This window comes from Orcinus orca, chromosome 12 (assembly GCF_937001465.1).
Source record: "Orcinus orca chromosome 12, mOrcOrc1.1, whole genome shotgun sequence".
NCBI lineage: Eukaryota > Metazoa > Chordata > Mammalia > Artiodactyla > Delphinidae > Orcinus > Orcinus orca.
The window spans coordinates 13743002-13769114 of NC_064570.1; the positions used below are offsets into that span (position 1 = coordinate 13743002).

The following is a 26113-nucleotide window of genomic DNA, read 5'->3' on the forward strand; positions in this document are numbered from 1 at the left end:
GTGTGTGTGTGTGTGTGTGTGTATCCACACACCACATCTTCTTTATTCATTCATCTGTTGATGGACACTTAGGTTGCTTCCATGTCTTAGCTATTGTAAATAGTGCTGCTGTGAACATAGGGGTGCATTCATCTTTTCAAATTAGAGGTTTCTCCAGATATATGCCCAGGATTGGGGTTGCAGGATCATATAGTAACGCCATTTTTAGGGTTTTTTGGGGGTTTTTTTTGCGGTACGCGGGCCTTTCACTGTTGTGGCCTCTCCCGTTGCGGAGCACAGGCTCCGGACGCGCAGGCTCAGTGGCCATGGCTCACGGGCCCAGCTGCTCCGCGGCATGCGGGATCCTCCCGGACCGGGGCACGAACCCGTGTCCCCTGCATCGGCAGGCGGACTCTCAACCACTGCACCACCAGGGAAGCCCCATTTTTAGTTTTTTAAGGAACCTCCGTACTGTTCTCCATCGTGGCTGCACCAATTTACATTCCCACCAAGAGTGTAGGAGGGTTCCTTTTTCTCTACGCCCTCTCAAGCACTTATTATTTATAGACTTTTTGATGATGGCCATTCTGACCAGTGTCAGGTGATACCTCATTGTAGCTTTGATTTGCCTTTCTCTAATAATTAGTGATGTTGAGCATTTTTTCATTGCCTGTTAGCCATCTGTATGTCTTCTTTGGAGAAATGTCTATTTAGATCTTCTGCCCATTTTTTGATTGGGTTGTTTGTTTGTTTCATATTGAGCTGTATGAGCTATTTGTATATTTTGGAAACTAATCCCTTGTCGGTCGCATCGTTTGCAATTATTTTCTCCCATTCTGTAGGTTGTCTTTTCATTTTGTTTATGGTTTCCTTTGCCGTGCAAAAGCTTTTAAGTTTAATTAGGTCCCATCTGTTTATTTTTGTTTTTATTTCCATTACTCCAGGATATGGATCCAAAAAGATCTTGCTGTGATTTATGTCAAAGAGTGTTCTTCCTATGTTTTCCTCTAAGAGTTTTATAGTGTCCGGTCTTATCTTTAGGTCTTTAATCCATTTTGAGTTTATTTTTGTGTATGGTATTAGAGAATGTTCTAATTTCATTCTTTTACATGTAGCTGTCCAGTTTTCCCAGCATGAATTATTGAAGAGACTGTCTTTTCTCCATTATATATTCTTGTCTTCTTTGTTGAAGATTAGTTGGCCATAGGTGCATGGGTTTATTTCTGGGCTTTCTATCCTGTTCCATTGATCTATGTGTCTGTTTTTTGTGCTAGTACCATACTGTTTTGGTTACTGTGGCTTTGTAGTATAGTCTGAAGTCAGGGATCCTGATTCTTCCAGCTCCCTTTTTCTTTTTCAAGATTGCTTTGGCTATTCAGAGTCTTTTGTGTTTCCATACACATTAAAAATTATTTTATTCTAGTTCTGTGAAAAACGCCATTGGTAATTTGATAGAGATTGCATTGAATCTGTAGATTGCCTTAGGTAGTATGGTCATTTTAACAATATAGATTCTTCCAATCCAAGACCATGGTATTTCTTTTCATTTGTTTGTGTGATCTTCAATTTCTTTCATCAGCATCTTATAGTTTTCAGAGTATAGGTCTTTTGCCTGCTTAGGTAGGTTTATTCCTAGGTATTTTATTCTTTTTCATGTGATTAATTTCCACTCTTTTCTAGGATATAGAATCACAGACATTTGGGGCTGTGAGGGACCTTGAATATTATTTACCTAATCATTAACAGAGCCAACCCTAGGCAGAATTGCTAACTAGGAAGTGTATAACACCTTAGAAATATTTTCATTTTCATTTAAAAAAAGGAAACTCGGGCTTCCCTGGTGACGCAGTGGTTGAGAGCCCACCTGCCGATGCAGGGGACACGGGTTCGTGCCCCGGTCCGGGAGTATCCCACATGCCGCGGAGCGGCTGGGCCCGTGAGCCATGGCTGCTGAGCCTGCGCGTCCGGAGCCTGTGCTCCGCGATGGGAGAGGCCACATCAGTGAGAGGCCCACGTACTGCTAAAAAAAAAAAAAAAAAAAGGAAATTCATTCAAAATGCTTTGAAGAGTAAAATAGATCCATGGATAAAGGAATATATGTGTTAAAGCAAAATGTAGCAAAATGTTAACAATTTTAGAGTCTAGAGAATATATCGTAGCTGTTTACCATACAATTCCTTCAACTTTTCTGTATGTCTGATGTTTTTCATAATAAAGTATTGCTGGAAAAAGGAAAATTGAAAGGTAGGTGTTTAATGTGGTGGGATATATGGCAGAATGTCTAGCATTATCAACATGACTGTTTAGAATGTCTGTAAAAGTGGATCATCTTCTTAGCACTCAGATTGCATTTTATTTTGCTAACGTGCAGTTTAGCTCAACTAGAAACATTTCTTAGTATCTCAACCAGCACTGCCAAGACAAGAGTATTATGATGTCAGAAAGTTTTAGAATTCTGGAAAGGATCATTCTAGACCTAGAGATAAGAAAACAGGCGTATTGTATCTATATTGTATAAAGAACTATTAAAACTCAATAATAAAAAACAATCCAATTAAGAAATGGGCAAGAAATTTGACCAGATAGTTCTCCAAAGAAGACATACAAATGGCCAAGAATATGAAAAGATTCTCAACATCATTAGCCATCAGGGAAATGCAAATCAAAACCACAATGAGATAGCACTTTATATCCAGTAGGATGACTGCATTCCAGAAGACAGATAATAACAGGTGTCGGTGAGGATGTGGAGAAATTGGAACCCTACTACTGGTGGGAATGTAAAATGTCGCAGACACTTCACAAAACAATCTGTACTGTTGCCATATAACCCAGCAAGTCTGCTCCTGGGAATGTGCCCCAAGAGAAATGAAACATATGTCCACACAAACACTTGTACTCAAATGTTCATAGCAGCATTGTTCATAATAGCTAAAAAATGGACACAACTCAAATGTCCATCAATAGATGAACTGATGAATAAAATGTGGTCTATCTATGTGGAAACATATGTTCAGCAATAAAAAGGAAGGAAGTACTGACGCATGCTCCCACATGGATGAACCTTAAAAACATTATGCTAAGTGAAAGGAGCATCACGAAAGATAGCACATCGAATGATTCCATTTACATGAAATGTCCAGAATAGACAAATCCACAGAGATAGAGAGTAGGTGAAGGTTGGGAGGAAGGTGCAGGGGTAGGCAAAGGAGTGAGTACTGATGGGTACAGGGGGTTTGGGGTTTTTTTTTATATTGATGAACATGTTATAGCAGTGATGGTGGTGGTGGCTTTGAAACTGTGAACATGCTGAAAAGAGCTGGGTCGCACACTTTAAACAGGAAATGGTGTGGAAACTACATCTCAGCAAAGCTGTTACAGGGAAAAGAAAAGAAACAAAGATACAAAAATCAAAATAGAAAGCAGGCAGGGAAATAAAAGAACTTGCTCAAAGTAAAGTGATCATGATAGAGCTGATCAGGGATTGTGCCTCTTCCACTGAGGAAGGTGTCTCCTGACACCTGACGTTCAATTAATTCTTCCCTCCTTCCCTATTTTTCTTTCATTTTTTTTCTTTCCTTTTTCCCTTTTCCTTCCTTCTTTTGTATTTCTTTCCTTCTTTTCTTTTTTTCTGCCCTTTACCTTCCTCCTTTTCTTATTCCTTCTTTTCTTTCCTATTTCTTTCCTTTTTAGTAAAAGTACATTCCATGATCCTGTATCATAGCTGCACAGAACCAACTGTAGTGAGAAGCTAGATTGTTTTTAATAAATTTATTTATTTATTTATTTTTGGCTGCATTGGGTCTTCATTGCCATGCACGGGCTTTCTCTAGTTGCAGCGAGTGGGGGCTACTCTTCGTTGCAGTGCGTGGGCTTCTCATTGCGGTGGCTTCTCTTGTTGCGGAGCACGGGCTCTAGGAGTGCGGGCTTCAGTAGTTGTGGCTCATGGGCTCTAGGCACGTGGGCTTCAGTAGCTGTAGCACATGGGTTCAGTTGCTCCGCGGCATGTGGGATCTTCCAGGACCAGGGTTTGAACCCATGTCCCCTGCACTGGCAGGTGGATTCTTAACCACTGCACCACCAGGGAAGTCCCAAGAAGCTAGATTGTTCAGAACCTTTAATAAGTGAATGTGCATGTGGCTCTTCGGGAGGAAAGTAGTGGATTAAGTGTCTCCCACTTGTGAAACTCGCTAGGCTAGAGCAGAGCTCCTGGGACTGGGCCTCAGGGAACAGTGGCCTAAAGAGATGCACAACTACTGCTCATCTTAGTCGACCCAACAGAGTTTATTTGCTCTTTTCCTCAGGGTATGAGCTCCACTCTGATTATGCTTTTGCATTTTCTCCCATTTTAAACTTTTCAGCTCTCTTTAAGGCAGCAGCAAGTAAGTGAGAGACTGAATGAATGGGCCGTCTTCAGTGAAAAGAACAAGGAGCTTTGCGAATGGTTGACTCAGATGGAAAGCAAAATTTCTCAGAATGGAGACATTCTCATTGAAGAAATGATTGAGAAGCTCAGGAAGGTATGGGATGTGTGGCTACATGTGCTTAGATGCTCTTTTAATGGGTACAGAAGACAACCTTGCTCCTAGTTACTTTCCTGAGAAAGGAGCACTCTATTATAAACATTTTATCTTTTTAATATAAAATAAACTTGACTGAAAAGACCTCCTTTACATACAGAATATATAGAATATTTTCAATTCGCGATGAAATAGATTATCTGCTGATAGATAATGTTCAGTATTTTTAGATTTTATCTACCTATTCAGCAGGAATTATTTATGTGTGTTGGTTGTCTTTGTTTTTAATTGAAGTATAGTTGATTTATTGTTTGTTTTTCAAGAGGTAAACTCACCAGAGAGGAACTAAAAGAAAAAATTCCTAGGATCAATTAAACTGACATTTTCTCTGTAAGTCATGATTTATAGACAGTTACAGGAATGAGGACTTTCCTGAGAATTTTAGCTTCATATTAATTTCAAGTTATGTATGATTATTAAACTATTTTATATGCTCAAATGGGTCTAGATCGTTTTTCATGTCTGTACAGGACTGGTCACATTTACTAGCATTTAAAAATGTTTTTGATGGTTTCAGTGGTGTTTCCACACTGTTTTTGAACAACTAATCATTGAAATTTTCTCTCTCTTCTAAGTACATACCACCATCTGAAGTACAATGCATTTTCCCAATTTACTTGTTTATTATCTGTCTATAGTGAAGCCCCACTGGACTGTAAGCCTCACGGGAGCAGGGACTTTGTCTGTTTTGTTCATTGCTGTATCTCCTGCAACCAGAGCAGTGCCTGACTTTTCATAAGTACTCAGTCATTACTTGCTGAATAAATGAATTATAGCTTCATTCATTATGAAAAGAAATATAACTAATTATTAGGAAAAATATCTTTACCTACAAAGTTATTAATATTACATCTTGGCTTTGGAGTTTATTTTTCTCTCGTGTATGTGCTTGGGCATATACACGGAAAAACAAAAGCTCCAGAGCCAGTATGTGATATGAATAACTCTATAGGTTTACTTAAAATTGCAAGCTCTAAGCGTCAGCATTTGTATATTTGTTATTGTAAGCCTTTAAAATGTGGGCAGAGATGATACAGATTTCATTTCAGCATCTGCTAAAAGCTCTGCCCTTTGCTGGTTTCTGGGTGTCAGATAATGTTCTACCAGACATGATTAATGTATAATAGGTATTAGAGTGAAGTTTGCTATAGAATAAATTTTAATTAAATGTATTTATACTCTGATTGATTTTATCATGAAATTTAAGATGCATATTTTGGGGGCTTGACACACAGATAATTTTGTTATACTCTTTGGTAACATTTGGAATAATTTTTAAAATATCAACTATACCATTCTGTATATATAATAAGTTATGGACTTTAAAATCAAGTCTTTATGAGCTTACCCCATGTGGTATCTCTTTTGTAAAGAAAAATAACATGGAGGCTTGGTAATTTTGACAGCTTAGAAAAAAGAAATTAATAAACAGACTGTAACCATGGTATGGGTACCTACTGGCATTAACACTCAACATCGTACTTTAAAAGACAACCTAAGAGTATTATTTTACTATAAATACTATTTTAAGCTTGGCATAATTCCTTTGAAATAAACATTTCTCAGTAATATCATCTCAAATTTGTAATAACACATTATAACTATTAAGAAATGCACCTGGTATGTTGGTCTTTGACTCCCATGGGCTTGAAGTAACATAGAAAGGAGAGTAGGTGGAGGTGCTGGGCCTGAGGAAGCACTCACAACTGCAGGAGAATAAAATTTCACCAGCTCCATCCATTCTTTGGGGCCCTTTTTACTTAGATAACTGATTTGAGAGGGTAGCCCTGTTACCAGGGTAACTTGAGAGCAATAGAAGGTGAAGATACCCATATTCCTATAATATCCGTCTGGGTATATTATTTTGCTGAGAAAATATTTGCTGCCTAACAAGAGCTTAAGCCAGAAATAAAAAACGTGATTCTGAAGTTTGGATGCTGTCACTATGACAAGAAATTAAGAGGATCAATTGGTCCAGAGGCTGGGGGGAGGGTGGGGGGACAGGTAGGGGTCAAGGGGAGATGTCCTTTCATCATCACTTAAATCATACTGTTCAGTGGCCTTTCTGTTACTATAGACCATATTGAGAGCCTGTCCTTCTTACCTAAAACAATCTTTAAGAGGAGCTACTACAGAAACTGGATAGATGAGGAAGGTTTGAGACCCATTGATCCTCTAAGACCAATGGTTATTGTTCTTGAGAGTTAATTTGCCAATGATTTATGTGCTGTAAAATATTGACGCTGTACAGAGGACAGCTCTTTAAAATGAAAGTAGTCTTTTAAATCATTCTGCACAAGTTAACAGTTGACATACACGTACATATATACATTTACATATACACACATAGTCACACATCTTCTTAGCGTCTTGTTAGCTATTGGTATGAGGATTGATTCTAAATATAACATGTGGTTGGTGATTAGAGCAACAAGGTATAACTTCCCAGCACTGAAATCTTTCAAGCTTTGTCTTTTGTTTCTATGTATGTACATTTATTGCTTTTTTTAATGCCCATTTTAAGTAAATGGAAAGCATCCCCATTTCCTTTAAGAACATCTGTATAAAAATCCAATCTGGACTTTGCCTACATACCGAAAATAACAGGTACCACTAATTCTTGTGTACTGGGACTCATATTCACACAGTGTTCCTTATGCCTGAACTATTTCCAAGCAGTAGAAAACTGTAATTATCATGTTTCTAGTAGAGCCAGACTGAATGCATTAAGAATATGCTTTCTGACCTCTGTGATTGCCATTTATTACACAGGATTATCAAGAGGAAATTGCTATTGCCCAAGAGAACAAAATACAGCTCCAGCAAATGGGAGAACGACTTGCCCGAGCCAGCCATGAAAGCAAAGCATCTGAGATTGAATACAAGCTCGGGAAGATCAATGACCGATGGCAGCACCTCCTGGACCTCATGGCAGCCAGGTAAAAAGGACCTTAGTCAATAGGACACTCATGCAGAATCTCAAAGCTTTCAGGCTGCCTTCCATTTCAGCTAAAGATCGGCCAATAAATCTCTGTGTTCTTTATCCCACCATTTTAGTTCATGCTTGTCTCATAAATGTCACTTTCGTTAACTTTAAAATTCTCCTTCTTATTTCATAAATTCAGTGGTGTTTGCATTTAACTGAAAGAGGGAAAGTCATATCCAGACAAAATCCATTCCCAAGAGAAAATTCTTTATTCTGGGGCTTCATAGTACTCAACTTCCTATAAGGAAGAAAGTGAAACTGCTGACCAGTATCTGTGGAGGGTGTGTTTGTCTGAAGTGGCAAAAAAAAAAAATATATATATATATATATATATAATGATATAAATATAGTATAGTTAATTAATATATACATATATATATAATCACATTCCTACTGTCTTTTTGATTAGCAAGGTGTGGGAATAAATCTAATTATTGCCATTCTGCTTAGACGTAAAAATAATCTGCTGCATTACTGTAATTTTGTATTTAACTCTAGTGATAACTGTAAGTGTCTACCACATATCTGAGAGGAATGTTACATTCAGTTTCTGTTGCGGAAGGGCAGGGTGAGCGAAAGGGATAAAAGTCAAAAAGAAAAAGTATCCAAGGATCTTTACTAGCAATATAGAAATCTGATATGATTGAAGGAAGCACTGTGTTATTTGACATAAGGGTTATTTTTTAAAGGGAAGGGCTAGGTAGATGCTTTATTTGAGGTGAACTTTGTAGCCTCCATGAGGGCAGGCATCCTTGTCCATTCTATTCACTGTATATCACAAGCACCAAGAATAGTACCTGAATGCAGTTGGGGCTCAATAAATATTTGAATGAATGTATGAATGAATACTTGAATATTTGAATGGATAGTCTTCTTTATGGCAGTTAGGAGAGTTGGAATGTTACACATGCTTCTGATTCACAGCCATTTGGGAGCTATCCCAAAATACACTTTTTAAGAAATCCGGATCCTTTTCCTTAGCCATGCTGCATGAAGGTGGACATGAAATAGTGCCTTTTGAATACTGTGTGCCCACAAAGACTTCATATGGGCATGGCAAGTCCATGTGTTGATTTTAAAAACATTTAGTATATTTCTTTTTCTATAAGGGAGTTATCAAAGAGGGTCTCATTTAGGAAGGTGAGATTATAATTTGTTTTAGTGAGAACGAAACAAAAATGGAATAGATGTTGACCAATTTTTAAAATGTTTAACGGTAGTATTATAATAGCTAACATTCACTAAACCCTTAGTTTGTAGCAATGACCATGCTAAAGACTTCATGTACATCTTCTCGTGTGCTGTTCACAACATTCTTTGAGGTGGGTATTATTATTATACCCATTTTCCAGATGTGAAATGCTGAGGCTCAGGTTTGCCCCTGGTCATGCACGTGCTGAGTGGCAGAGTGCCCTAGAATACTGCACTCTCCTACCTGCCAAGCTTATGACTTCTTTGTCCCTGTTCTAGAGAATACAATTAAAAGGAAGTTAGGTTCTGTTATTTATTTCTACAGTCTAATTTCCCAGTCCTTTGTGAGGTACTGACAGCGACTATGAGAGGTATAGGAGGTACAAAGACGGAAGCCCTTTCTTCAAGTTCATAGTGGGAATTATGCATGTGAAGAAATCAAGTAAAATGATGTGCTAAATGCCTTAGTAAAAGTACCATAAAGAGATGGAAACTTAATGGTGCAGCTTAAGCTACTGTAAGTATTTAGGCGTTGGTAGATGTTAGAACCCCAGTGCTGTGTTTGGCCTCACTTCTCAGTCACTGATAACGAAATCTTATTTCAGAGGGAGGAACTGAAGCCCTTTGTGCTATAAATACCCTTCTTAGGGAAGCCGCCCACTCGGTAAACATCCCTGGATTTTTTTCAGTCAGATTATGACTCATGGAATTGGCTTTCATTTCCATGTAATCCAGTTAAACCAGTTAATATCCTTTTCTAATTTCTAGTTGGTTCAGTGGTGTGGAATATGGGGTTGCACTAAGTCAAAATGTTTTAAATTTAATTTAATTTAATCACAAGCAGCTAGTTTGGTGTATGCCCAGCTGGTAGCCAGCGTTACATACAATGAGTTAGGTGTTTACTCCTCAAAGCCATGTTGATTTGTAACTTTTCTATCTATTTTTTCAATCAAGAATTTTCTAGGTGTTATTTAGTTTATTTTTCCAAAGACACATTAGTAAATTTGAATCAATTAAATATAGGGTACACAGGCTTGCATTTTAGTCACTAAAATGCTCATATGTTCCTACTTCTGTAGAATCTCATTATACACAGATGTAATATATATATTGTCCATTTCTAATTGCCTCCTTCCAACGTAGACCAGATGACATTTTGACCATTCATTTGTCCTGAGGTTTAATGCCACACTGGATTCATAGTTCCTTGAAGCCTCTCCTAAATGACACTCAGCCCTCACGTTTGCTTTCCACTTTTTGGTTTATTGCCTGTGCTAACGCACAGGCAAGATGACTGTCTTTCACACCCATCTTCAACTATGACCCGCCAGCTGAAATACTAAGTTTCTATGATTCAGTCTCATTCACTACTCTTCCCTCTTCCAAATTTTTTTAACATTGATTAATTGAAGCAGAACGTAACTTATGCCTTTGGGTATTTTCACGTTGTTTTGATGCTCTTGGGAATGGAGAGGTTAGTTTTGAAGATGATCATATTTTCAGGTGAACAGCTTCCCAGCTAACAGAAAGATGGAAAAAAGAAAGAAGATTCACTGATAATAACCTGTTATATACAAATAGAATGCATAACTTTGAGTCAGATTCTTACTACTAGGATTAGCTTAGACCATTCTGAGTACAAAGTAGATATGTTTTGCTTTGAATTTTTAAACTAACTGTCACCAAGCATTGTCAGCTTTTTAGGATAACAAAAAAATCTGCTCAGTTATTTTTGGGGCTCAATGGATAATGTTATAGTATACTTTCTAGACCTACTCAGTTCGATAAAGCAGTCACTAGCTACATGTGGCAGTTTAAATGAGTTGAAATGGAATATAATTAAATTAGAATTTTTTTTAAACAATCTGATTTTATTTTTTATTTTATCTTATTTATTTATTTTTGGCTGTGTTGGGTTTCGTTGCTGTGCGCCGGCTTTCTCTAGTTGCAACGAGCAGGGGCTACTCTTCATTGCGGTGCGTCGTGGGCTTCTCGTTGCGGTGGCTTCTCTTGTTGCGGAGCACGGGCTCTAGGCGCGTGGGCTTCAGTAGTTGTGGCACGTGTGCTCCGTAGTTGTGGCTCTCAGGCTCTAAGAGCACCCGCTCAGTAGTTGTGGCGCACGGGCTTAGTTGATCCGCGGCATGTGGGATCTTGTCGGACCAGAGATCGAACGGGTGTCCCCTGCATTGGCAGGCGGATTCTTAACCACTGAGCCACCAGGGAAGCCCCCAATTAAATTAGAATTCAATTTTAATTACAGTCAGTTGCACTAGGCACATTTCCAATGCTCAATAACCACACGAGGATACTGTCTACCTTATTGGATACTGCAGACACAGAACATTTTCATCATCTCAGAAAGTTCTGTTGATCAATGCTGGCCTAGATAATTAAAAGCATTTCTGAGCCTTTAGCTTTCATTAAGAGTCAATATAATTTGACTGTAACTGTAATTTCTGTAAAAAAAAAATTGGTGTAACGGTAATTTCTGTAAAACTGTCTTCAAGGACTCTAGCTCTCATTTTATCAGTGGGCCTTATGCAAAAACCCACATGGCAATTTTTCCAGCGCCTAGCACTAACAGAAAATGTCTTCTAGCATCAGTAGTTCAGAGCTTCTAATGACAGAGAATACATTATTAAACATTTCCCATCTTGGTATCTAGGAACGTCAGACTCAAGTTGTTTGCCCTGCTGTAATGACTTTCTTAGTTAACTGGACTCTCTAATATAAGGATATTCTTCTTTCCTCTACCAAACCTAAATACCCATCACCAAAAACAAAGCACACATTAGTTATTTGGTTCTTTTTTTTTAATAATAGTTTTATTGAGATACAATTCACATACCATACAACTCATATATCAGAAGTATACAATTCAGTGATTTTTAGTCTATTTACAGAGCTGTGCATCCATCACCATAATCAATCTTAAAACATTTTCGTCACCCCCAAATAAAAACTTTAACCCCTTTTTTCCTTTCTGCCCTCCCTCCTTTTCCTCCAGTCCCAGGCAACTACTAATCCACTTCCTGCCTGTTTAGATTTACCGATTCTGGACAGTTCATATACACGATATCATACAGTATGTGGTCCCTTATGACTGGTTGTTTTTAATCTGTGTTTTAATTATAATTCCCTTAAACATTGTATGGAAGTAAAAACAAATATAATTTTTTAAAACTATGGAATGCCTCCTGTTTATGAAGTACTTCCTCTGCATGTTGCTACAGGGCAGAAGCTGGCGAACTCTCTGCTTGGGGCCATATGGTAAATAATCTAGGCTGTGTGGGCTGAACAGTCCCTGACAAAGCCCTCTTCCATTGAATCACAAAAGCAGCCTTAGACAGTGTGTAGAGAAGCAACAGGTTCCAGTAACATTTTATTACCAAAACAGGTGGCCAGACATAGTTTGCAGACACCACTCTGGGATGAAAAAGAAAATGGTTCCCATCCAAATAAGGGTAAAAGGTAAAGTGGGGATACACGTGGTTCCTCACCTCAGGGCCTTCCCCTTTCTGTTACTTCTTCCTGCTCTCTCTCCTCTGTCTGGCCAGGCCAGCCCCTAATTCTTCTTCATGCTCCTCCTTTTCTCTAGATTAGATTAGATTCTTCTCATCTGCTCAGTAGGCTTTCTGTACAGAGTGCATAGCATTTCTCTTGATTATAATAAATATCTCGTGTGATAGATTGTTTAAAGTTTCTTTCCTCTATTGAAATGTAAGTATCTAACTTGATCACCACAGTAATCCCAGAACCTAACATAGTTCTTTGCGTATAGTTGTCACTCCAGTATTTGTTGAGTTTCTCAATCTGAGACATAGTGTTTGAAATGTGCCCTACATACAGATAAGAATATAGCAGAGCCTGGGCTTAGGGCTTTTGCCTGAATTATAAGGTGTTTCTGCTTCACCTACACTGTGATGTTTGCCGAATTACTTATCTTCTTAGTGCTTCAATTACACGGTGTGAAAGGTTATCAGGGGGATTAAATGAGGTGGTACCTGTAAACCACTTAGCACAGTGAAGTGCTCAATCAACAAATGTCAGCTGTCATCCCAGAGGGAGTTTAGAGGCTTGTGCAGTACAAGGAAGGCTTTGCAAAGTTGTAGCAGCTGCCCTCAGAAGGGGTTTCAGTCTAATGGGAGTTCTGCCCAAACAAGAGGAAAAAGAAAACTTAATTCTTGGAATGTGTGGCTGGTGTCACCTCATGGTGATCCATTCAGAAAAGTCAAGCCAGGATCAGGAATTCTTTGATGCAGCAAGCAAGGAACTGACCAAGAACTAATCAAGAGTCCTAGTTTAGCTCACCTTGTTCCAGCTGTGTGACCTAGGGCTTAACTGTATAACCTCTCTGAACCCTATAGTCCTCATTTTCAAAGTGTTCATTAAAACAACTGCCACATCTCCGATGAGACAACATAGGGGAAAGGACCATGTATACTATAAAATGCTATATGTGCCAGTCTTATTATTTTAGACGGCTGCAGGGCATTCCACAGTTCATTCCACAAAACATTCCACGTTCCATTTATACAACGTGATTTATCCAGTATTTTCCCTATTGATGGAAATTGATATTATTGCCATTTTTTCGGTACTACAATAATTGTGTCTTTAAAGCCTTGCCTTATGTTTAATTCATTAGAATAAATATATTGTGCTAAGGATAATGAACATGGAAAAAAAAATTAACCCATGGGAAAAACTATATAAAGTAAAAGGGAATTAAACTAAGGAAATAATGGCAATAAAAAATTTTAAAGATCTAAGTTTTTTAAATTTTAGTCATAATCAAGAACAAGCAAATTTGTCTACTGTTACGGAATTATGACCAATATATTCCTTTAACCAAATTTACATATTTACATTCCTGATAAAAATAATATATCAGTGGAGTGATTGTTTTATAAAGAATTCACAATAGTATATCTTTAAGTAGCAGGATTTTTAAAATAATTTTATTTTTAACCAAGTTTTCTGGAATTTTTTAAATGTAAAATGCAGGTTTGTTTCTTTTATAAAGAAAATGTATTACTATTTTAAAAGCAGTCAACTCACACAACCAGAACCAAATGCTTTGTTTTATTTTAGTTGCAATTCATCATATTGGCCTTTAAAAAAAAAAAAAAACTTAGCAAATGTTCATTATCTATTTATTTATTTGTAACTTATTTGTGTGTATGTATGTTAAAATCCAAAAGGGATTTAAAGCAGACAGCATTAGTCATTTTTTATTAAATTACCAGTAATGGGTAATTTGGGAGCTTATTTTCTTTACAAGCTTAAATTATGAAATTTATATAGAGTCAGTGCAGAAAATTTAGAAACTCTTGAAATTCACAAAAGAAAAAAAGTTATCTGAGATTCCACCAAGCAAATGAACAGATCCTTTTTAAAATTACCTTAAAATGAACATGTTATTTTTGTCACTTTATATCATTTTTTTTTTTTTGCGGTACGCAGGCCTCTCACTGCTGTGGCCTCTCCCGTTGCGGAGCACAGGCTCCGGACGCGCAGGCTCAGCGGCCATGGCTCACGGGCCCAGCCGCTCCACAGCATGTGGGATCTTCCCGGACCGGGGCACGAACCCGCGTCCCCCTGCATCGGCAGGCGGACTCTCAACCACTGCGCCAGCAGGGAAGCCCTATCATTATTTTTAAAAAGACAAAGGTTCATGTAAGGGGAGAATAGTATTTCTTCATTACTTTTCATTTTCAAATAGTCTATTTAAAGGTGAAGAGCAAGCACTTTGCCACAGAATATCTTGTCCATCCCATCTTCCCAAACAGCCCCTAAAACTCCTACTTAACACCACTTAACTGGCAAATCAGACTGAAGGAAAAAAGCAGTTGCTCCTTTTTGCTACTACAGTTTGCCGCCGTACTTGTAGAGGTTTTGCTTGTTTGCATTTGGTACATTTATCTTTGCAAATATCTTTTCCAACTTAAACTGCCTGCGAGAAAAGTCGAAGGTCCTTCCAGAATGGCAAAGTGTCTGCAGCCGGTCTTATTTTTGATACCCTTCTTTCTTTAGACCTGGAGCCTCCCCCTCCTAGCAGATTACCCTGAGCCTTTTCCCTTCTTACACTCGTGGCCTACATTCCAGGAGATCAAGCCTGGCACATGTTAATGAATGTAGGTTTTATTTAGAAACATGACCACTTGTCACTCACTGCTCAGTGTCATATTGTCAGGCAGAGACTTACCAACATTTGTCTGGAGTGAGCATTTTCATACTTCCATACACAGACTGGGGAAACTTTCATCCCCACGCAGGATTTAGCCTTTTGCTCTGCAAACCTGACTTTTGCAAGTGGAAACTTCATGGTGGTGGCGGAAGATCCTTGTGCCCTGAGGATGGCAGAGGACGGCTGTGTGGACGCAGAGCTCCCCGATTGTAACTGCAGTGTCACAAGGCAGGCATCTCCTTGAGTTTCTTCCCTTGGGCGTAGCTTTCATGTTACATGGGGGATGGATGCCGGAGCTTTAATCCATAATTGTGTTGGCCAGTGTTACGTGGAGATGACTGGTGTGGGGAGATAGTTGGCCGTGGACTCCTCAGACTTATTTGTCGGTTTGTTTTCTTGTCTCCTGCTGGGCCTGCGGAGCTGGATGAAAAGGTTAATGGACTTTGTTATGGTTCAGTATCTACTTGTCTTGGGACTGGATGCATCATACGAGGAGTATGGTTACAGTAGAGAGCCTGAGACACAGGAAAGAGATTCAGAAAAAGATTCAGTGGAAAGATCCTGTTAGTCCATCATCTGCTATTTAAAGGATGGGCTCCTTCTGAAACTGAAAGTCAGTCACGGCCAGTTCACAGCTTTGTAGGTGAAAGCGTTCCTTTAATAAATAAAAATCTACTCATGTTTCAGGGGCTGGGAGGGTTTGTGTGTGAGAGAAGGTTGTTTGTTTTATGTGTGTCAGTAGGTTTTGGTCACTGACTAGTATAAAGGTTTTCAATTGTATGTGCAAAATATAGAAGGTTATGTCTAAAATGGCAACTTAGTGCATTATACAAATGTTTACTTCATGATTTTTTTTCAGTTAGAATAACGTTACATCAGGAATTTTCATTTTGTTTTTAAAAAATATTTTTCTTATACCATAACATCCCCCAGACAAATCCCTACTGATGAATAGAACTTATTAATGGTACTTTTGGTTCTTTTATATTGAGAATATGAATTTTTTTGTTCTGGTTTATGGATCTACTAAATTTGTTTGAAGGAAAGTAGTTTTATATATATGAAATATGTAGATATAGATGTGTATATGTACGTATTCATGTGACAATATTAAGAAGCTGGACAACTGGATTTCATAGTAGAATCCTCCTCAAGAAAGGTCAAGTGTGCAGGAAACACACTGGACTCTGAAAGGGGAACCAGAGTGTAGGGACTTACAGATTCACCGGGCTTGCTAAACTTACCCAGACATGTGACGTCTGTAAACACCTATTTTAAATTATAACCCTGTATGCTACCAAAAGGAGTGTTGCTCAAACTTCTTACAGTGATAAATAAAACTATTATGATGCTTCACCCAAGGATTTCCTTTAAAGAAATGATGAAAAAAAATGTGGGACATTTCTCTTAAAGAAGAATGATCCTCGTCCTGCAAATACCAAGTTTAATAGCTCAAGGATGATGTATGGGGGCCTTATCCCACACCTTCTCTCAGTTCACATCCGCTCCCCCCAACACACACACAATGTATTTTGCTATTTGTAGTCAAATACATTTTTTAAAAATGAGAAAGGAGAACCACTTAAGCGTTCACCCTCCCTGACTTTACTAAGATTTACACGTTCATTTGAAAGAGGAACTTGCCCCTAATAGACTGTATGAACAGGCATTTCCACGTCACGATGCCCTTGACATATTGCACTAACTGCTCTGACTATTGGAATTCCTTCAATGTTATACAGGGTTACTAATCCAGTAAAATATTTGGCTACTGTAGATAATATCCAATGGAACAGTGTTTACTTATATCCCTTTGTGCTTTGGATCTTTTGATCATTTTTGTCAGTGAATTTTGAACCAAGAAAATGAATGGATTTTAGTCCTTAGCAAACAGATCATTTGCAAATGTTGGACCTAGAGGAAAATTTAAGTATACATTTAATATCAAATAAATTAAATTAAAATATGTTAACAAAATAAGCAATATTTTAGTTAGAACACTAATTATTAACGTTTAGCAGGCATTTAAATAGTACCCGACTTTGTGCAAGGCAACAAGCTCAGTCTGGCAACTAGAAGTGGAAAGGGAAAACCCGAAGTGGAAATTCACAGTTCCAGCTTTCCAGGGAACTTCCCATGAGGAGCAGGAAGGTGAGCATTAATAATACCAGGAAGTTCGAACAAGGGTAAGAAGGAAGCAGGCACTGAGTGAAGTACCCTCCCAGCCTCCAGGTCCACACAAAACCCTGATGATGTCATGAGTTTTCTTTAAAACCCCATCCCGAAGCATAGTCAGCATTCAAATCCTATCAGACCTGAAGACAGGAAGCTGGTCAAGTGGGAGAGGTTCCTGAGAGGACATTCTTATTGGGGTCAAACCAAGATGGACAGCAGTGCAGTGAGCCATTCTTCAGTCCTGTTCCAGTGGGTTTATTGATTGTAGACTGTCCTTTCCATCTGGGACACTAAAGCAGGATGGCCAAGGTCATGGTAAATCCTAAGCCCGTACCATGGTCATTGGTAGAATATGTACCCCGAACTTTATACCCAGTAGCTGCTCAAAAACTGTCATTCACTGACTGACGCTCAAGTGAATTTTGTCTGACATATGAGAGACATGTGAGTGGGTTGTATGTAACAGTTATTGGAATTATTTTTCAAGGCTAATGCCTTGAAATGCCCTAGAGACAGAGTACAAATTGTACTTATAAAGCTAATTAGAAAAGTATTATCTTGAATGGAATTATGAATTATGATAACATATTGCAATGCATGTTTTCTGTTCCCTTTCAATCCTATATATTGTGGAACGTGAACATAATTTTTTAAATACACATTTTTTAAAACAATACAAGGTAATGCACCTCAGCATGCCTTTTATACACTGATCAAATATAGGGATTTTTATTATAATTAATGAAATACAGATATTATTATCAAGAACCGACCATCGTGAAAATACTTCTAAGCATTTGTATGACAGAGGAAAAGTGATGGTGTCATGACTAGATTTTCATTTGAGAGAGAAACATTGATTTATAGAAACTGTAATAGAAGTGATGATATCCATTTTAAGCAATTAAAAATGAATAAAGGGGCTTCCCTGGTGGCGCAGTGGTTGAGAGTCCACCTGCCGATGCAGGGGACATGGGTTCGTGCCCCGGTCCGGGAGGATCCTGCATGCCGCAGAGCGGCTGGGCCCGTGAGCCATGGCCGCTGGGCCTGCGCGTCCGGAGACTGTGCTCCGCAACGGGAGAGGCCACAACAGTGAGAGCCCCGTGTACCGCAAAAAACAAAACAAACAAACAAAAAAGAATAAAAATTCTCAAAATACTTTGGTTATGAGACAGTTTCTTCAGAGAGGTGGCTCCTGACCAGAGAAGCAAATCCTAGTCATCTGGGGAGGCACAGAGGGCGGGGAGAAGGTGGGGAGAGAGTTAGCAGTGGCACGTGTGGATGGAAAGCACCCCTACGTGATCCAGTACCGGTCCTAGGTTGAGAATCACTTCTTTACTCTCTGGAAGTAAGAGTTGAGAAATAGTAGGTGATCCTGAGTGCAAGTTGTCTGTCTTTGAGAACATTCTACTGCAGATCCCTGCCCTGAAATATATCACATCCTTAGAGGCTTGGGGCCGGAGGGTTGTTTTGTTTTGTTTTTTTTTCCTGGCTGCGCTGCGCAGCATGCGGGATCTTAGTTCCCCGACCAGGGATCCAACCTGTGCCCCTTGCAGTGGAAGCTCAGAGTTTAACCACTGGACCGCCAGGGAAGTCCCTATCACATCCCTAGATTTTTTTTTTCTTAGTATTTTATTTTATATTTTTTCTTAACATTTTTATTGGAGTATAATTGCTTTACAATGGTGTGTTAGTTTCTGCTTTAGAACAAAGTGAATCAGTTATACATATGCATATATCCCCATATCTTTTCCCTCTTGCGTCTCCCTCCCTCCCACCCTCCCTATCCCACCCTTCTAGCTGGTCACAAAGCACCGAGCTGATCTCCCTGTGCTATGCGACTGCTTCCCACTAGCTATCTATTTTACATTTGGTAGTGTATATATGTCCATATATACACTACCACTCTCTCACTTTGTCCCAGCTTATCCTTCCCCCTTCCCATGTCCTCAAGTCCATTCTCTAGTAGGTCTGCGTCTTTATTCCCGTCTTGCCCCTAGGTTCTTCATGACCTTTTTTTTTTTTTTAGATTCCATATATATATGTTAGCATTACGGTATTTGTTTTTCTCTTTCTGACTTACTTCACTCTGTATGACAGACTCTAGGTCCATCCATCTCACTACAAATAACTCAATTTCGTTTCTTTTTATGGCTGAGTAATATTCCATTGTATATATGTGCCACATCTTCTTTATCCATTCATCTATCAGTGGACACTTAGGTTGCTTCCATGTCCTGGCTATTGTAAATAGAGCTGCAATGAACATTGTGGTACATGATTCTTTTTGAATTATGGTTTTCTTAGGGTATATGCCCAGTACTGGGATTGCTGGGTCGTATGGTAGTTCTATTTTTAGTTTTTTAAGGAACCTCCATACTGTTTGCCATAGTGGCTGTATCAATTTACATTCCCACCAACAGTGTCTGAGGGTTCCCTTTTCTCCACACCCTCTCCAGCATTTATTGTTTCTAGATTTTTTGATGATGGCCATTCTGACCGGTGTGAGATGATATCACATTGTAGTTTTGATTTGCATTTCTCTAATGATTAATGATGTTGAGCGTTCTTTCATTTGTTTGTTGGCAATCTGTATATCTTGTTTGGAGAAATGTCTATGTAGGTCTTCTGTCCATTTTTGGATTGGGTTGTTTTTTTTTTTGATATTCAGCTGCATGAGATGCTTGTAAATTTTGGAGATTAATCCTTTGTCAGTTGCTTCATTTGCAAATATTTTCTCCCATTCTGAGAGTTGTCTTGTGGTTTTGTTTATGGTTTCCTTTGCTGTGCAAAAGCTTTGAAGTTTCATTAGGTCCCCTTTGTTTATTTTTGTTTTTATTTCCATTTCCCTAGGAGGTGGGTCAAAAAGGATCTTGCTGTGATTTATGTCATAGAGTGTTCTGCCTATGTTTTCCTCTAAGAATTTGATAGTGTCTGGCCTTACATTTAGGTCCTTAATCCATTTTGAGTTTATTTTTGTGTATGGTGTTAGGGAGTGTTCTAATTTCATTCTTTTCCATGTAGGTGTCCAGTTTTCCCAGCACCACTTATTGAAGAGGCTGTCTTTTCTCCATTGTATATTCTTGCCTCCTGTATCAAAGATAAGGTGACCATATGTGCGTGGGTTTATCTCTGGGCTTCCTATCCTGTTCCATTGATCTATATATATTTTTTTGTGCCGGTACCATACTGTTTTGATTACTGTAGCTTTGTAGTATAGTCTGAAGTCCAGGAGCCTGATTCCTCCAGCTCCGTTTTTCTTTCTCAAGATTGCTTTGGCTATTCAGGGTCTTTTGTGTTTCCATACAAATTGTGAAATTTTTTGTTCTAGTTCTGTGAAAAATGCCAGTGGTAGTTTGATAGGGATTGCATTGAATCTGTAGATTGCTTTGGGTAGTATAGTCATTTTCACAATGTTGATTCTTCCAATCCAAGAACATGGTATATCTCTCCATCTATTTGTATCATCTTTAGCTTCTTTCATCAGTGTCTTATAATTTTCTGCATACAGGACTTCTGTCTCCTTAGGTAGGTTTATTCCTAGGTATTTTATTTAATTCCTAGGTATTATTTTGTTGCAATGATAAATGGGAGTGTTTTCTTAATTTCACTTTCAGATTTTTCATCATTAGTGCATAGGAATGCAAGAGATTTCTGTACATTAATTTTGTATCCTTCTACTTTACCAAATTCATTGATCAGCTCTAGTAGTTTTCTGGTAGCATCTTTAGGATTCTCTATGTATAGTATCATGTCATCTGCAAACAGTGACAGCTTTACTTCTTCTTTTCTGATTTGGATTCCTTTTATTTCTGTTTCTTCTCTGATTGCTGTGGATAAAACTTCCAAAACTATGTTGAATAATAGTGGTGAGAGTGGGCAACCTTGTCTTGTTCCTGATCTTAGTGGAAATGGTTTCAGTTTTTCACCATTGAGGATGATGTTGGCTGTGGGATTGTCATATATGGCCTTTATTATGTTGAGGTAAGTTTTCTCTGTTCCTACTTTCTGGCGGGTTTTTATCATAAATGGGTGTTGAAGTTTGTTGAAAGCTTTCTCTGCATCTATTGAGATGATCATATGGTTTTTCTCCTACGATTTGTTAATATGCTGTATCACATTGATTGATTTGCGTATATTGAAGAATCCCTGCTTTCCTGAAATAAACCCCACTTGATCGTGGTGTGTGATCCGTTTAATGTGCTGTTGGATTCTGTTTGCTAATATTTTGTTGAGGATTTTTGCATCTATGTTCATCAGTGATATTGGCCTGTAGTTTTCTTTCTTTGTGACATCTTTGTCTGGTTTTGATATCAGGGTGATGGTGCCCTCGTAGAATGAGTTTGGGAGTGTTCCTCCCTCTGCTATATTTTGGAAGAGTTTGAGAAGAATAGGTGTTAGCTCTTCTCTAAATGTTTGATAGAATTCCCCTGTGAAGCCATCTGGTCCTGGGCTTTTGTTTGTTGGAAGATTTTTAATCACAGTTTCAATTTCAGTGCTTGTGATTGGTCTGTTCATATTTTCTATTTCTTCCTGGTTCAGTCTTGGAAGATTCCTAGAGTTTTAAAAGACATGTTGCTCTTGACATTTTTTCCAAGCAGATACCTCTTTAGTTGAACCAAGTTTACAACTCGGAGATGGAGATATTTTGCTTATCTGCCATTCATTTCTATTAGGAGCAGTGTCAGTAAGGTGACCACATGTCCTGAACCAAAAGGTGGAAAGTATAAAAAAACTTACGGTCTAAAAGCAGAATTGAATTTTAAGGAAGGGTTGTACCAGAAATCATTGATCATTTGCTCCTCCTTCACATCGCCTTTTGTTTTAGAGCCATCTATGTACATACATCCAGTCAGCTTGTCAGGCCCTCAACAGAGACTCAGTAGTCGATTTTTGCTACTATTACTTGGTAATAATAGAGTTGAGAAGTACTATCTGTGTCCCTCCCAAATTCCTGCTGACACCCTGCCCTCACTGGGAAATAACGTTTCAAATCGAATTCCTCTATCCCTGCTCTGCGCCCCTGATCCTGCCTCCTGTGCCTCCTCGCTCCATCATCTGTATTCATCTGTAATTTCTCTCCTTTTTCTTCTGTCTTTGGCTCCTTCCTCGTGAGTTCCTTTTTCTCTGCCTAAAAACATTCTAAAGCGATTCCAAATCATTAAACTACATTAAACAAAACAAACAAACAAAAAATCAGTTTTTTCTTGTAGCCAGATAGATCATTCTACAGGATTCATACCGTATTTACTTACCTTCGCTGCCTACTTTTTAACAATAATTAACAATCCTCTTTCATTATAAGTGTATTTCTCTCAAATGCGTCCTGTTTTCTGTTTCCGTAGCCCTTGCTGAACTATTCACTTAGGGTCAGCAGACCTCCTCTAATGAATAGCTCTTTTTAGGCCTCATCAGCTACCTTGCTCTGCCTTTGACAAAGTAGACCCATGATTCCAAACTTAAGCTTGCCTAGGGCTTACTTGGAGTGCTTGTTAAGTGTAAATTCCCTGGCCACACCCCCAGAGGTTCTGACTCAATAGGACTGGGTTGGGGTCTAAGAATCTGCATTTATGTGAGGCAAACCAGGTGAAATCTAATGAAGAAGGCATTCAGATCACACTGTGACCAACACTTTCTTCTTTTTTTAAATTATTTTTAATTGAATGTATTTGACACACAACATTGTGTAAATTTAAGGTAAAATTAAGGTAAATTTAAGCTTGTTACTTTGATACACTGATATAATGTAATATGATTGCCATTGTAGCGATACTTATCACATTACAAAATTAGAGTACAATATTGTTGTTTATATTCATTTTACCGTGCATTAGATCTCTAAGGCTTATTTACTACTCGTTGCAAGTTTGTACCCTAAAATACCATCAGTCCTATCCCCCGCCCACCACCAATTCTTTCTTGAAACATTTCCTGCCTTTAGTTTTATGCTACACTTCCCTGCTTCACCTCCTTCCTTTCTGATTATTCTTTCTTCAACTGTGATTCCTCCTTCTTTAACCTTTTAAAACTCATTCTTCTTAGTCCAGCCCCTTTCAGGATGAAATACATCCTTTCATAGGGCTTCAACTCTATGCCAATAGTATGTAAACCAATGCAATAAACTTCGTCGTCTCTTCTGGACCTAAGAACTATATTTCCATACATGTCTAGCTGATCCCACAGACTCATCGTACCCCAAACTTAATGCACCATTAATCCCAAGAACTTGCTCCTCATTCCTGTATCCTCTGAGGCAGCAGCATCTATCTAGTCACCCAACTGGAAAAGACATCATTTCTTAACTCCTTCTGCCTCACGTCATGTCGGTTCGTGAATTTAGCAATCCACTCCTCAACTCTATCCCCACTGTTTCCAAGTGTAGGCTTTTGATGCAAACTGCTTTGGACTATTCTATGTACTTCCTGAATGAGCTCTTACCACAGCCTTGCCTCAGACTTACACACTTAGAATCAAAACTCATCTTAACATTCCTCCACTAATAGATCTTGGGAAAGTTCTTATTTATCTTTGAAACTACATACAAATCCATTGTCATGTCACTGTGGGAGTTTTATAATCTTGCTCCCATCCACCCATCAGTCTTACCTCTTCCTCTAACCACTTCTTCTGTCTTTCCTGTTTCTCTTCCCCGTCCGTCCACCACTGATCTCCTTGGCATTGTGACACTATTTACCTTCACAATCTCTGCTCTTCTTCATTGTTTCCTAGGCCAGAAATGTTCTGCTTGGCTTGTATCCACCTCTCAAGATGCAGCTCACATGTCATTTCTTCACTTTTCTTCTTTCCTCAAAGTCTAAGCTCCTCAAAGGCAAGGATGAAGCTTTAGTCATCACTGTTTATCTGTCACCTAGCACCATACATGTTGGTAGGAGGAATAAAGAAATGAACAAATGGTAAATGAATGAATGATTACTGAACATGGCCAGACAGAATTGATCACTCTTTATTTATTAGCCAGAGACTTCATTCACTTCTTTAGTTTAGTTCTTACCACACTTTGTTATATTTCATTCTTTCCATGTTCAGATTTCTGGTCAGATGGTACATTTTATTAAGAAAATAATCACACCTGATTTCTTTTGTCTTTCTGGCATCTTAACATTTAAAGTGTCCACGGATGATGGTTAGAGAAATGACAATTCTTAAAGGAATGAGTTTTTACTGCTTCCTGGTGAGAATGGGAGAATAGTTATTTGTCGTTATTTTTTAAGCATGCTATGTAGTGAATACTATACTGAATTAGGCTCTTCAGGTGGAAGATTGGGTACCTGCCCTCTGCCACTTACAATCCAACAGGTCCTTAGTTACCTTTAACGTGATATGGCATCATTAAAGCTCAAATTGCTTAAGTGCATGTGATATCTCACTGTTAGTTTTATCTTCAGTGTGCTTTCTTCGTTTGACTGAGTTTCTGCCACAATATTGCTGAAATACATCCCACAGGGGGTGAAGTGATTAGAACCATGGATGTGTAATCTGTTTGGTGACAATCCACTGGAAAGGTTAACTTTTTCCTCCCAGTTATTCTTCATAGTAGTATAAATTATATTATTTGCAAAAGTCAAGTAGTATAGATTATACTATTTGTGAAAGTAGTAATTTCTATGACAACCATGAGGTTTCTATCACTGTTATATTAGTATAGCTGTGCTGAGTATAACCATGGTTGATATTTTTTTAATGTTTCCCATGTACTGGCACCCTCTGTCATTCACCTCATTTAAATCTCACAAGTACTCTTACTTCATTTCCATTTTATAGGCAAAGAAACAGAGACACAGGAGGGGTGTACAACTGCCCACAGTCACACAGCCAGTAGGTGGCTGAGCCAGGCTGGACTCTGGCTTTAGACCCAGTGCTGGCTTCTGCTCATGAGGGAAACATGAGTGAAGCCTCTCACTGAAGTTGATGTCTCTCCTTCTCTGCCCACAGGGTAAAGAAGCTGAAGGAGACCCTGGTCGCCGTACAGCAGCTGGATAAAAACATGAGCAGCCTGAGGACGTGGCTGGCCCACATAGAGTCAGAGCTGGCCAAGCCGATCGTCTACGATTCCTGTGACTCAGAAGAAATACAGAAAAAGCTTAACAAGCAGCAGGTAAGATGTAAAACAATGGAACGAAAGTTAATAGGTTCTTGAAAATCTGTCCTCCTGGCCAGAATAGAGACATGATTGTGAGATGGTGAATTAGGATGGAAAATCTGGAGGAAGCTGGGCAGGACTGGTGAGAAAGGGAAGACATTGGCTAGAGAGGTGTTTGGGGCAAATAGGTTCCATCTCCTCACAAAGTTGACTCTTAAGAAGGTCTGCCATCGTAGGGTTAATGTCACTGGTCTGCCAAGAAGCCATCCTAAGATGGTAGGTTAGGTTGAGCTGCAATAATGTATCCACAACAGTGCTGACAGTTTTGTTTATTTATTTGTGGGTCGCAAACTCACAACCATGGACTTAGAAACGAGCCTTTTTCTTTTTTCTGCATACAGCCTTTGGAGAAAGATCACAGTGCATACTTAGAGTTTTTAGAGTCTAACATAATTTTGTTTTGCAAGGAGGATTGCCTGACCTGCAGACCACATACTGTAATGTCATCTTCATGTGTGTAGCACATACAGCACAATACACAACCCAGCAAAGCAAAAGAGGGTGACCCTGAAAAATACGTACAGAAGGGATTTTCACTTCCCACTCCCCTTGCTTATTCTTACTCAGCACAGTAGACTCCAGCTGTCAGTAATAAACACCATAAATCCCCCATAAGAAGTATTGCTACTTCATGCTTTTAGATTGTCCTTGAAAATTCTGCCTGCGCTCTGGTTATTTCCATTACATTAAGCCATTATATTCAAGTTGCTTAACTTTAAAAAAATGTATAAACAGACCTATTTCTTCAGTCCTATGAAGTAGTTTATGTATTTTATTTTACAAAGAGAACAGTTATTAAAATACAGTTTTTAGGTGTTGGATGTTTAAATTAGCATTTATTTTTTAAGAAA

General features: G+C 38.6%; 1 protein-coding gene across 4 annotated transcripts in view; it reads left to right on the top strand.

Annotated features, from left to right (window-relative positions):
* SYNE1 (spectrin repeat containing nuclear envelope protein 1) overlaps nt 1–26113 on the top strand; it is a 464259-nt gene that overhangs the window by 395875 nt on the left and 42271 nt on the right. For all 4 annotated transcript variants that reach the window (XM_049695244.1, XM_033404753.2, XM_033404761.2 and 1 more), the window contains 3 exons: nt 4341–4499; nt 7332–7498; nt 25055–25217. In XM_049695244.1, the coding sequence (XP_049551201.1) occupies nt 4341–4499; nt 7332–7498; nt 25055–25217 (489 nt within the window). The remainder of the gene's footprint in view (nt 1–4340; nt 4500–7331; nt 7499–25054; nt 25218–26113) is intronic.